Source organism: Gastrolobium bilobum, unplaced genomic scaffold (assembly GCF_033153095.1).
Source record: "Gastrolobium bilobum isolate Gb01-03AN ecotype WA unplaced genomic scaffold, APGP_CSIRO_Gbil_v1 utg8041, whole genome shotgun sequence".
Lineage (NCBI taxonomy): Eukaryota > Viridiplantae > Streptophyta > Magnoliopsida > Fabales > Fabaceae > Gastrolobium > Gastrolobium bilobum.
This window is the reverse complement of record NW_026897652.1, coordinates 151,970-165,381: the sequence shown is the minus strand read 5'-3', so window position 1 is coordinate 165,381 and position 13,412 is coordinate 151,970. Positions and strand designations below refer to the sequence as shown.

General features: G+C 32.6%; 1 protein-coding gene across 1 annotated transcript; it reads left to right on the top strand.

Moving 5' to 3' along the window:
• The first annotated feature begins 6,881 nt into the window (after nucleotides 1-6,881).
• LOC133309019 (magnesium transporter MRS2-4-like) lies at nucleotides 6,882-11,906 on the top strand. The gene is made up of 4 exons (XM_061509762.1): nucleotides 6,882-7,438; nucleotides 8,839-9,281; nucleotides 9,961-10,242; nucleotides 11,282-11,906. The coding sequence occupies exons 1-4, from the start codon at nucleotides 7,090-7,092 to the stop codon at nucleotides 11,558-11,560; spliced, it is 1,353 nt and encodes a 450-aa protein (XP_061365746.1). The 5' UTR covers nucleotides 6,882-7,089; the 3' UTR covers nucleotides 11,561-11,906.
• Nucleotides 11,907-13,412: the final 1,506 nt, after the last annotated feature.

Below are 13,412 nucleotides of genomic sequence, written 5' to 3'. Positions count from 1 at the left end.
GATAAATATCTATTCCTCAGCTTGAGGGGGAGTGTTGTAAATAATATTGATTTAGTTATTATTTAGTTTTTATTTAGTCATTTATTGTTGTATTGGGCCAAGCCCATTAGGTTAAAAGTAGGTCAAATATTCTCTATAAATAGAGAACCCTTTGTACAGATTATTTACAATTCTATAATATATTAGAATACCCTTTTTCAAGTCTTCATTAAAAATCTTTCCAAGAAAAATCCAGTGGGACAAAAAATTTAATAAGGAGAAAAAGAGTACAATGCATATAGCTCCCCCTCAATTAAGTCATATATGAAAGTGGAGTAACAGTTGCAATTTTCCATAATGTCCATTTATAATACTTTCACATGGACATCATTGCATTAATATTCATGTCTCCTTAAAAATTTGTTAGAAAATCCAATGGGAAAAACTAGCAAAAAAAAAACAGAGAGTACATGGCATACGCTACCAAAGCATTACATACATTGCCTCATTAAAAATCTTTAGCCAAGAAAAATCCTTTGGAAAAAAACGTAGCAAAGGAAAAAAGAGTACAATAATAAACCTTCGGGGCTCCATCCTTCAGGGATAATTATAATTAATTTTCTCCCCTGATGAAAATAATCTATTAAGGAAGTAGCAACTAGGCTTACCTTTACAGCCTTCCATAACATTGCAGTACTTCCACAAAGAGATGCATATCTAATATGCGATTATTAGACCTATAGTCAACATCAAAATATTCAACCAATGTGAAATCTCCATATCATAGATAGATCCTTGAAGATGACCAAAATATGATTAACGTCATTCCAATGCCTTAAGGGCAACATTATGTCTAGTTAGAACTTTTACTGCAAATGTAATATCAGACCTGTTGCATTTTGAAGAATATAATAGTGTTCCTATGACGCTTAAGATTAAGAGCTTTAGGTCTTAATCCTTTCTCGCTATTTATTTTTGGTCAAAACGGATCTGTATGGACCATCATCGGGTCACTTATATATAGGGGTGAAAATGGGCTAGACCGGGTCTCGTCCTGAAAAGCCCAAGCCTATCATAAAAAATTCAAGTTTGACCTGGCCCGATAGCATAGTACGAATCTAACTATTAGCCTTGTCTAGCCTATTTATAAAACAATAAATGGCCTGACTCGTTAGCCTGTTAATTTTTAACTTCCAAGAAAAACATAAATCAACTTCACCAAAAACTCAAATTATATTGTTAAAACAAAAACCACAATTTAATGTCCAAATAGAACTATAAATCACAATAACTTATCACAATCTGTATTTCAGTCACTCTCAAAAGCAAAATGCCCAAATTAAATAACATATATTTCTTCAGATCCAACAAACCAATCCATACTATGCAAATTAAAATAACTACATGAATCAAACAAACACATGATGATGCTTATAGTAGCACAAAACTTCTTATCATGTTCTCTCCCCTGCAAATACAATTCCAACGTTACATAAGTTGGCAAAAATTTGTAAATGTAGAAAACAAAAAATAATATTAAAGAAAAGAAACAAAAAATAAGATTAAGAAACAAAAAACCTTGGGGGATGTTATACTTACTACCAAATCTTAACCGTTGATTTCTGTCAATCAACGGTTATAATTTACTGAAAATTAATAATTAATTAATAAGTGTGACTCAATAATTATAACTGTTAGATTGACAAAAATCAACGGTTAAGATCTGATAATAAAAGATAATAAGAAAAAAAATAGCAAGTATAACCTCTCCCAAAAATCTTTTAATATATTCATATACACAATCTAACATGTTAAGATGTTGGTTCCTCCTACATAAAAAATAAAGTCAGATTTCTATTAAAATATATTTGAATATAATTCAGTTATAAAATAATTTCAATTGATTAAATTTATATCTTTTGTTTTTCCTTCAAGCCATACTTATTTTATTTTATTTTATTTAAAATAAATAGTATAATATATGACAGCTTGTAGGCTTATAGGCCTGACCTTGTGAAAGTAGACCTACGACTTGTTTATTAAACAAGCTTTTTTCAAGGCCCGAGCCCGACCTATTTTAAAAAATATACTAGGTCAGGTTTGGCCTGACGTAGGCCCCTATAAGTCGTCCGACCCAATTTCACCCCTACTTATATAGTTTCATTGGTGAAATAAGCATTTTGGAAGATGCTCGATCTGCATACCGAGATAATAGTATGTTTGAGACCACCATACAGTGATCTTTGCAGCTTGATGCTAAACATACTGCGAATTTCATTCTTTCCATAGAGGGTATGGAGATTCCTGCAGGGATTTTCATATAAATATCATCATCCAGTGACCATGCAGTCACGACGTTCATTAAATGCATCTTAAGGTGCATATTAGTTGCCATATTTATTAAGTAATGGAACATAATAAAATTCATTACGGGAGAATAAATATCATAATTGATGTAGGGTCTCTGCGAAAACCCTTGTTATTTATTAATTACTTACCTCCTTTCATAATCTAAATGTTTCTGTTATAGTTTTGAGTTCTGGATCCAGATTATCTCTTGAGACAACAAGAGTTACTGAGAAGGCAATGGTGTTGCCAGTGACAAATAATATTATGACATTTTCTCCCTTATTAATATACTTTATTGCATACTTTTAAGTCAATATCAACCAAATATTCATCGTTTCCCAAGGCATTCAGATTTGATTGTTCTGTATTCTCGGGATTGTTCCAATTAGTAGCTACATTTATTTTACCGGGTTCGCTTTCTTCGTGATTAATCTCTAAGATGGAAAAGTTTCTTTCCCTTTTAAGAAGCAATGAACAAAGTAATTTCTCCAAGCACGCACATCAGCAATCTCAGCATTCAGATAAACACCATCATTACTCAGTGTTCCCATAATTTGAGAATTGATGTCAAGAAGGATCTACTTCACAGCACCAACATCACCCTTTTAAGCTGAAGCTATTAACATAACCGAATCATGTCCAACGACCTCTCCACTAGGTTGGTGGTGGTTTTCTCCAAGGTCTCAACATCGGCGGCTCTCACGGCGGTGTTACGGCAAAGAGAGACAGTAATGCGAGGAAGGACAAATTCTGGTCATACAAGGAAGGAACTATATTGGTGGTTCGTTGTGGTTTTCAATTCTCCTGATCTGAAATAAAAGAGAGATGAGTGCGAAGGAAAGTGGGTGAGTGCGGCGGAAAAGGAAATGTAAGGAGGGCTTGGGAGAAAGATAATCTGGATTGGACAATGGTGATTAGTGGTAGGAAGGGGAACGACGAAAGAGATAGAGAGAAAATCTATTATGGTGATAACGTGTTATAAAATTTATAAAATGAGAAGAGAAAGTAAGAGAGAATAGACACAGAAGCTAGGCAAAATACTAATTTCCATTCATACTAAGGGGAAAACACCATTTTAAAATTTTTGAGCAAAAGAATTGCCCAGTTAAAGTTGATTGGATAAGTTTTTCCAAAGTAATGCAGTAAAACATGTCTCATATGCTGACGAGACTAGTCTCGTCACTGACACTGACGGGACTCGTGTCACATCAGCGCCACGTAGGCATTTTTGTTACCATAAAACTTCAGAAGAACATAACTTGTGACTCGGGTATCAAAATCAGATGATTTTTTTTGATTTCACATAACTTTTCGAGATCTACGCAATGACATCTCATTTTATATATTTTATCTCTCACAAACATAATTTGAATTGGTAACAATTGTACCACAATCACGCGTTTAAATCCAGAAGATCTTCAAATTATGTTTGTGGGAGATAAAATATGTAAAATTAGGTGTCATTGCATAGATTTCAAAAATTTATGTGAAATAAAAAAAACATCTGATTTGGATACCCTAGTCACAAGTTATGACCTTCTGAACTTTTACGATACTGGGACTGCCTACGTGGCGCTGACGTGGCACGAGTCCGGTCAGTGTCAGTGACGGGACTAGTCCCGTTAGCATATGTGACATGTTTGACTGCATTACTTTGGAAAAATTTATCTAATCAACTTTAACTGAGCAATTCTTTTGCTCAAAAATTTTAAAATGGTGCTTTAGCCTTCATATTAAGGGTCCGTTTGGATGAACTTTTTTTTCTTCAAAAGCTATTTTTTTTCAAGAAAAAAGTACTTCTCGTTTTTAGTTTGTTTGGATGTCTGCTTTTAAAAAAAGGAGAAGTCATAAAAAAAGCTAAAATTCTACTTTTTTCAGAAGTTAAAAATTTTAACTTCTAAGAAAAGCAGAAGTCAAAAGCCAAATATTTTTTTCAAAAACTAAATATTTTTATAAAAATACAAATAACTTTAACTTTTGTAAAAAGTACTTTTAAAATAAGAAAGTGATAAAAAGTATTTTTTCTAAAAGCTGAAACAAACGACCTCTAATTCGTATGGGATTTATGTCCTTATAGAGGATTATATATATCAATCAAGAAAATAATTATATTTCAATACAACATTAATGTAGTGGTTACAAAATATATCAAAAGTTATGAAAAAGTCAAAGGTCATCAATATATTTTACGACAATTTAATACTTCTTATGGAAAAAGTATTTCTCCAGTCACTGTAGATAAAACTATCTCCAGTGAGCCTAAAACGACGTCGTTTTGGGTTGTAAAATAAAATAAAAAATTATAATGACAAAGACTAATATAACCCTGAAATAAATTAGAATGATAAAAACACTATAATTTCCGCCACAAAATGACATCATTTTATGCTCACCGGAGATAACTTATCTTCATTAACCGGAGAAATGCTTTATCCATTTCTTATATATCATAATAGGGTAAAGAATTTCTCTAGTCAATGGAGATAAGTTATCTCCGGTAAGCCCAAAACGACGTCATTTTGAAGTGAAAATCAAGGTATTTTTGTAATTCTAATATATTGCAGGGTTATATTAGCCTTTATCATTATACTTTTTTAATCTAATAACCCAAAACGATATCATTTTGAGCTCACTGGATATAACTTTATCTCCAATGACGGAAGAAATATTTTTTCCATCATAATATATACATATAGACACACATAATCTTATTTCTTACTTTAAATAGAAGATATTTCCATAATTTTATTACTTATTTTGAAAATGGAATATGTTACTTTAATCTTAACATACATTAACAAATGATTAATACATGGTTATAATTATTTATTAATTAGTGATGTGATTGTTCTTGTGCATCCAAATTATTGCACTAAGTTTATAAAAGTATTTTTCTTAACTTTGATGCATTACAAGTGTAATTCAATCTGATATTATTAATAAATTTAGATATATTATGAATTTAGTAAATATCAAACTTATTAAATGACACGACAACACATAATTATAAATATAAAATATTTTTATATGAAATTTATATTCATATCTTTTATACAACCTCGTTTATTCATCGGTCTTTTTTTATTTGTATGGTTCTCTTTTTTGTTAAAAAAAAAAATGATACTTGTCAAGCAAATAATTAATTTTATAAAATTTTACTTAAAGCCAACTTTCAATAAATATTTGATGGGAGAAGTTATAGTTATTACCTCTTTTTCTTACTACCTCTTACTACTAAATTTTAATCGTTGATTTTCGTCAATTTAATAATTATAATTTATTGGAAATTAATTATTAATTAATTAAATATGATCCAATAAATTATAATTATTAAATTAACAGAAATCAATAGTTAAAATTTAATAGTAAAAAGTAGTAAGAAAAAGATACAGTAACTATAATATTCTCCGTATTTGATATCCCACTTTAAATATCATACCCACAAACATGTAACTAACATTTTTCATGTGCTAACTTCTTTTCGTCACCTGTGGGATGAAAGAGACGCAACAAATTTATTAAAAACAATATTTATAAAATAAAATTTTGGGGAATGTCAGATCTGAAAAGTGTCAATTAAATAAGGGTTAAAAACTTTTAGTGCTTTTTGGATCAACTTTTATTTCTAAAAATGTTGACTTTTTTTAAAGTAAAAGTCATTTTGAATTTTTTTAGTTGTTTGGATAACATTTTTTAAAAAAGAAAAATTTAAAATAAAAGTTAAAATGTTATTTTTTTTTTAGTCAGTAGTTAGTTGTTTTTAAAAAAAGCAAAAATTAAAAAGTAATATACATTTTTTCTAGCAAAAAAGATAATATAAATTTTTAAAATACAATTTTAACTTCATCCTATCATATCTATTTTATCTCTTTTTATCTCACGATCATATTATTTTATCTCTCATGTATTGTAATTTTATATATAAAAAGTGTTTTTATTATTTTAACATCCAAACATTTTTTTTTATGTAAAAGTGATTTTAAGATCATACATTCAAACATAAAATAATTTTATCTTTAAAAAAAGATTCTTTTAAAAAAAACAATGCATAAAAAGTTATTTTTGTAAAAATTTATCCAAACGGGTCCTTAGCTTGTTTTTTACACGCATAATAAACATGAGTCTCGTTAATTATTATTTTTTTCTTTCCTCTTTTAATAAATTGTGTAAGAGAAAATATTATTTTCATATAACTTGAGAAATTTTGAACCCGTTAAATAATTACTCAAGAAAAAACTAAAGTATTTAATAGTCACAAACAATTTAATAAGAGAAAAAATTTTGTTTTTTATATAATTTTTTTTCTATTATATTTACATTAAAATAAATGATTTCTCCATAAAAAATATTAATAAGACCTATTTATTTTTACGTGAACGTGAGAGATAAACTTTTTCAGTTGCAAAAGCTAAATTATTAAACTCATTTTATAAAGTATCGTTTTCAGGCACACATTAACAAAGATTAAAATCAAATCGAACTTGTCTTTTGTTAGCTTTAAAAGCAGATTAGATTCGTATATTTGTTCTAGAAAAGAATGTTAACTATTTAATCAAATTAGATTCGAAAAATTAATTGAATGTGATAGCAATCATAATATATTCGCAATTCGAAAACACACAGGAAGTGCGCGGCAGAGGAGTCGTTTATGGAAGATCAAAGCGGAGAAGGAGAAGAACAAGAAGAAGATTCTATATCATATTATTATCACTATTGATTATTCAAATTTATTAAATAATAATATTAATTCATTAATTAATTATGGCTAAGGGGCCCTTCTCCTCTTTCCGCCGCACAGTCTCCCGCCGCCGCCAAAACAGGAAGACGTTGCCGCCGCAGCAGTTGACGCCGCCGACGATTCCGACGCCGAATACGACCGGAATTTCCGGGTCGCCAGGCGAGAACGCCAACAACGGATTGATCGTCGGCGGAGCGGTGACGAAGGCGAAGAAGAAGACCGGCGGAGCCAGGTTGTGGATGAGATTTGACCGGTCGGGTCGGTCGGAGCTTGTCGAGTGGGACAAGAACGCCATCATCCACCACGCCGCGATTCCCGCCAGGGACTTGAGGATTTTGGGCCCTGTCTTCTCCCACTCCTCCAATATCCTTGGTAATTGATTTTTCCATTTCTATTTTATTTTATTTTGTTGGTTTTTAGGGTTTCTCTGAATGTTTAGGATTTTGCGCCTTGTTTTAATTGTTGTTTTGTGCTGAAGAATGAGAGTGAGTGGTGGAATATGGGTTTTTTTTTTTAATAATTTTGATGTGGATTTATTGGATGGTGAAAAATTAAACTAGTGTTGCAGTGTGTGATCAGTTCAGCGTTGAGATTGCCGTTTCGTTGTTTATCTTTTTCTTGAGTTTTGTCGTTCATGCTTAAATGCTTCCAGGCACCGACAAGACAACTTTGCTTTGCATTGAAAATGCTGCCGAGTAACAGACATATCTGACACACATGGTGCTATGATTAACTGCTTGGCTGCTATATGTTTAGATAGGGATAATTTTTTAAAACCATATATGCTGAATGTGTTTTCTTTGCATTTTATATTTTGATTATTATTATGAAATTTTGTTGCTTCATTACCTCTGACTATAAGGATTTTGTAGAGCCAATAGTTGTTTGTTGAGGCCGGACCTTAAAGATGAGTTTGAATTTCAAGAGTCACAATTTCTTTAATGGAGACTGGAGAGAGTAAAGTGACACAGATTCGAAATCAGATTAGTCACCTCTAGCGCTGCAAATTCATGTTGATATTAAAAATTAAAACATTTGCAGTTTACGTTTTACCATTGAAAATGTGATGAAAAGAAACGTAAGTTGAGAAATAGCTATACTTTAGGGAGGTAAAATGTATTTTACAATGTTTTTTTGTGTCTTTTGCCAATGGAGGATCGCAACGCCACCTGGACTTAGCTTGATTGGTTGGTTCGGGTAGAGATTTAGGTTGAGTTTGTAGGTTCAAGTGGTGGTAACGACTACTACTCTACCATTATAAAGTAGATACTGGCTACGGTTACTGTTGGAGCTTTTCAGTATCTTTATTTTAGCAGTTGAATTGATATAGGTTAGCCACGTGTCTTTAATTGTTCCTTTTGTGTTCTGATCCCTGTGCCTGTTGCATTTTATCTTTCATGTGGAAGAAAATGATAGTTTTCGTACCGTGATTATGTTTATCTGTTCTCTGCCAGTGTTCAAATCTTATACGCAATTACAGATACAGTGGTTCTCTTCTGCTTATTTGTTCTCCCTCACCCACACACACACACATTTGGATTATGTTATTATGATTAGGGCTTTACTTTTCTCGTATAATAGAAATTATTTTATGTTGTGAGATAAATAAAATGGGGTCCACCAATTTTTAAAAAAAGAAAAAAGAAAAAAAAGAAAGATAGATTTTTTTATGTGAGTGTAACATGAGAGATGAATTTCATGTAACGTAAGAGTATAATTTTCCTTATGATTATGGTGAAGTATGGAATTACATATACTTTTGTTCTTTGCAGCCAGAGAGAAAGCAATGGTAGTCAATTTGGAGTTTATAAAGGCTATAGTCACGGCTGAAGAAGTGCTATTGCTTGATCCTCTTCGCCAGGAGGTTCTTCCATTTGTTGAACAACTCAGGCAACAACTTCCATATAAAAGTCAACCTAGACTTCATGGACCTGTGCATGAACAAGAAAGTGAAATGCAGGTTTCAACTGGCAGACAATGGTTACCTGTGCCAGAGTCTGCTGAATGTTTGCAGTCTGAGCTTCCATTTGAGTTTCAAGTTCTTGAGATTGCTTTAGAAGTTGTCTGTACTTATCTGGACTCAAGTGTGGCAGACCTTGAGAGAGGTGCTTACCCTGTATTAGATGAATTGGCTAGGAATGTTAGCACCAAGAATCTTGAACGTGTTCGAAGTTTGAAGAGCAATCTTACACGTTTGCTGGCACGGGTGCAAAAGGTGTGCTGCATAAGTCCCATATTCTTCTTTCTCTGGTTCCTCCTGTTATTATCCCTTTGTTTCTTTCCCTTTTTTTAACCGTAGTTTCTATTTCTTTGCTAATCCACGCATTTTCCAAGGTTGCTTTAAAGTCACTGAAAATAGTTCTTTCGTTATGTATAGATGGCTGTGGAAATTGAGAATTGGAGGATTAACCTTTGCCAGAGAGGAGAGGGGGGGGGGGGGGGGGGTAGATTTTGCACAAGTCTGATTTCTGTTTATACAATGTAGTTCATTGGATTGGTCAAGACGTCAGTTAAAAGCCCTTGAGAAGTGCTTCTATTAATAAAAATGCTCACAGAAAACTTCCGTATTTATTGTACATTGAGATGGTTGAAGATTTTTGAAGAAGTAACATTTAACTCTGTGAGTTGAGACACGTAATATGCATCCAATAATGCAGTCCTGGAACAAAACAAGAAAATTTATTTCTCTCCTTCCCCTTTAATTGTTGTGTTTCCTTGGTTACACTGTTCAATAGTCATATTATGCTCTCAAATAGGCAATTCTGTGGTAGAGGCTTTTGTTCGCTGTTTTATAAAGAAAAATTATTGCAGGCTATTTTACCTTGTATCTGATGATGCATTCCGTCATCTTTGAGAGATATCATACTTAGGAAGTGTATGACCCACTTTTACAGGTGCGAGATGAAATTGAACATCTGTTAGACGACAATGAAGACATGGCGCAACTATATTTGACAAGGAAGTGGTTGCAAAATCAGCAATTTGAGGTTCATTTGGGAGCCACAGCCTCAAATATTCTTTCTAATGCCGCAAATGTTGTTTGTCGACTTGGTTCTAACAGAAGTGGAAGTCTTGTGGCTAGCAACTATGGGGATGATAATGACGTGGAGGACTTAGAGATGTTGCTTGAGGCATATTTTATGCAGTTGGATGGAACTCGTAACAAGATATTGTCTGTAAGTGTTCTTATAATTAGATTCTGGTCAAATCATGTGTATGTCAAATTTTGAAGATTGAAACTATCCTTTTGTACTTTGACTCTATCATCTTACTATCTAATTTAAACTATGCTCTTCTACTTTGAGATGATAAAATTCACACACTCATATTTGATTTGCACATGACTCTGTCTACACAAACTTTGTTATGACATGTGGTTCTTACTACGAAATTTAGTATTGCATCCTTTTGCTTTTCTCTTGTTTTGAGGAGGATGTAGGGAAGCGGGATTATTGCTAGTTTCAATGTGACGCTTCTGGGAACTTGTGGAGGAGATTCATAAGCTTCCAGAAATTAGTTTAAGCTCGCCCTCTATAGGGGCCATCAATTTTTGTTACCATATGTTGATATATATAAAACCATTAATGTAGCCTCACCCAACAGCTTAAGCTTTTGGGTTGAATTGGTTCTTTACATGGTATCAGAGCTTCGTGTCCCGGGTTCGATCCTCACTGCCCCCCACTTTTTTTCTAGTAGAATTTCTTTCTTCGCACAGGTAGGTGGGCCTGTGCATCGTCCACCCTTCAAACCCAGTGGGCTCTCGTGTGAGGGGACGTGTTGAGATATATAAAACCATTAATGTAGCCTCACCTAACAGCTTAAGCTTTTGGGTTGAATTGGTTCTTTACACCATAATTTGAGATATAATGCTTATGGGATGCTTATCAGGATTTAGCAAATATAGTATTGTCTGGTTGGTTTGGAGAAACAAGTGGTTGTCACCTACTGTTGATTTCCTTTTCTTGTTTACAAAAAAACTAGTAGAGACACAACTGTTAAGGGAAGGAAAAAGAGAGAGGGGAGGGGGGGGTAGCTAGTCCATGTTCCATGGACCAAGATGTTGGGTTTGCAAAGTATTCTTTAAATGTCAGCTGAATTTGATTAGTGTTTCTGTAATACCAAATACTGTGAGAATTTGACTGGAAACTTGGGTGCTGTTTCATTTTATCATTGCTGAGAGTGGTATGGTTCTTCTTATTGGTTATTGATTTGCAGGTTAGGGAATATATTGATGACACAGAAGACTACGTCAACATCCAACTTGATAACCATAGAAATGAACTTATTCAGCTGCAGTTGACATTGACCATTGCATCATTTGCTATTGCTGTTGAAACTTTGATTGCTGGTGCATTTGGTATGAACATTCCTTGTTCATTATACAGCAAAGATGGAATATTTTGGCCCATTGTTGGGGGCATGTCTGTAGCTTGCGTATTGCTTTTCCTGCTTGTTTTAGCATATGCAAAATGGAAAAAGTTGCTGGGATCATAAGTATACTTTCGTCATCAGCTGTTTGGGTTGTAACAGTTGGCAACATGAACCTCAGCAATCAGTGATCTGAAGAACAAACAAGAACGGGTCCTCCAAGAAGTGGCTTATTAAGGATGTATCTCAATTTCTCATAATATTATTAGCTGATCTCTAGGATGTTCCAAGCTTGCTTTTGACACTCTGAACTTCATAGCTGATATCATTCACACAGGCATTTTTCATTTAGCAACTGTATGATGTCATTTTTTCTATTTACTTTTTTTATGTTTTGCTTGATCAGTTTATATGTTAATAATGGGGATTGCATGAGGAGCATTGTGGTGGGCTTAATTTATGAGCAGCTAACCACACCATACAAGAGGGTTCACTTTTCAATTCTCACGAAATCTATTGTGCACTTGATAGAGCCGTAAGGATAAGGCACACGATATCATATGCAGGAGGCTGTGATGCGCCGGTACTTTTAAATGGTTGCTGTACACTTTACTAGTATTCGATCATTAGGGTTGTTAATATTCTTGGCATTACGCCTGATTCAAGCCTATTTATAAATAAATTAGGTCATCATTTTTTAAAAGCTTATTATTTAATTTAAAAAAAAAAATCAAATTTTAGGTCATTAAAAAAAACTAAAATTACCAAATGATAGTAGTTCAGTTGGCGTCAAAAAATTGAGCAGGTGGGGGTGAGAGCATGTATTCGATTGTCCCAAGTATCCTCTTTGGGAGAGGTTTAAAGTCTTAATCCTGAGTTATCCGTCCCGAATCGGACTAGTTGGGAAGCAATGAACCGATTGGAATATTTTCAAAATAAAAATAAAAATTAATGAGTGGTCTATTTAATTAAATATAAATGTATTATTTTTATTATTATTTTTATTTTTATTATTATATTTTTAAAATTATATATTTATTGGTCTATTTAAAAGTTTAGATATATTTGTTTACATAGATGCAATGTTATGAAACTGGCCGGGTTGACCCAGAATCTAACGAATTGGTCATCGGACAGTTCGAGTCAAGCATCGAACCAACCATGCATCGAATCCAGTCAAAAATCAATCAAACTCGATCAAAATTGGTGACTTGATGACCCGGTCGGGTCATGCATTTTTATTAAAAAAAATACCTAACAATCAAAGTTATTTCATCTAGTGAGAAAAAAATGTAGAACTCATTTTAAATTTTTGTGTAATTTTATTTGTTAGTAGTATATTTTTTTACAATGATCTCAAATTTGAGCTTCCAATACTGAAGCAATTTGCGGAACAATAAATTAAGAGAATGTGATTGTCATTTCAATGTAGAGAAATTTGAAAAAATATGAATTCACAACATCTAGCCTTTTGAATGTTATTGAGAAATATACTTATAGGGATTTTGAGTTGCAATTTAAATTGATATAGTAATACCGTGCATTTTCATTTATTTGTATTTTATGAACTTGTAAAAGTGTGATTGAATAATTTTTTAGCTTATTTAATGAATATTGCTTAACTCATTTTAAATATGAAGAATATAATTTTATATATATATATATAAGGTAGGATCCTTTGATACTAGTATCAAATTTAAAATTTGACACCTCATCCGAGAGCCATTAGATCAGAAAAGATCAACGACTCTGATTTATAAGCATATAACACAATTGGGTCGGTTTGGATTGGATTGGTTTTCATCAACCAATCCGAAAATCGATCCAATCCAATTGAAATTTGCGATTTTTATTTTGATTTTCAATTTTTCGATTCGGTTATCGCATTTTAAATTGGTTTGGATCGGTTGATGAACACCCATAATTCATAAGTATTTCTTGTCTTAAAACTTAAATAGTAAAAATATTTATCCTTTTA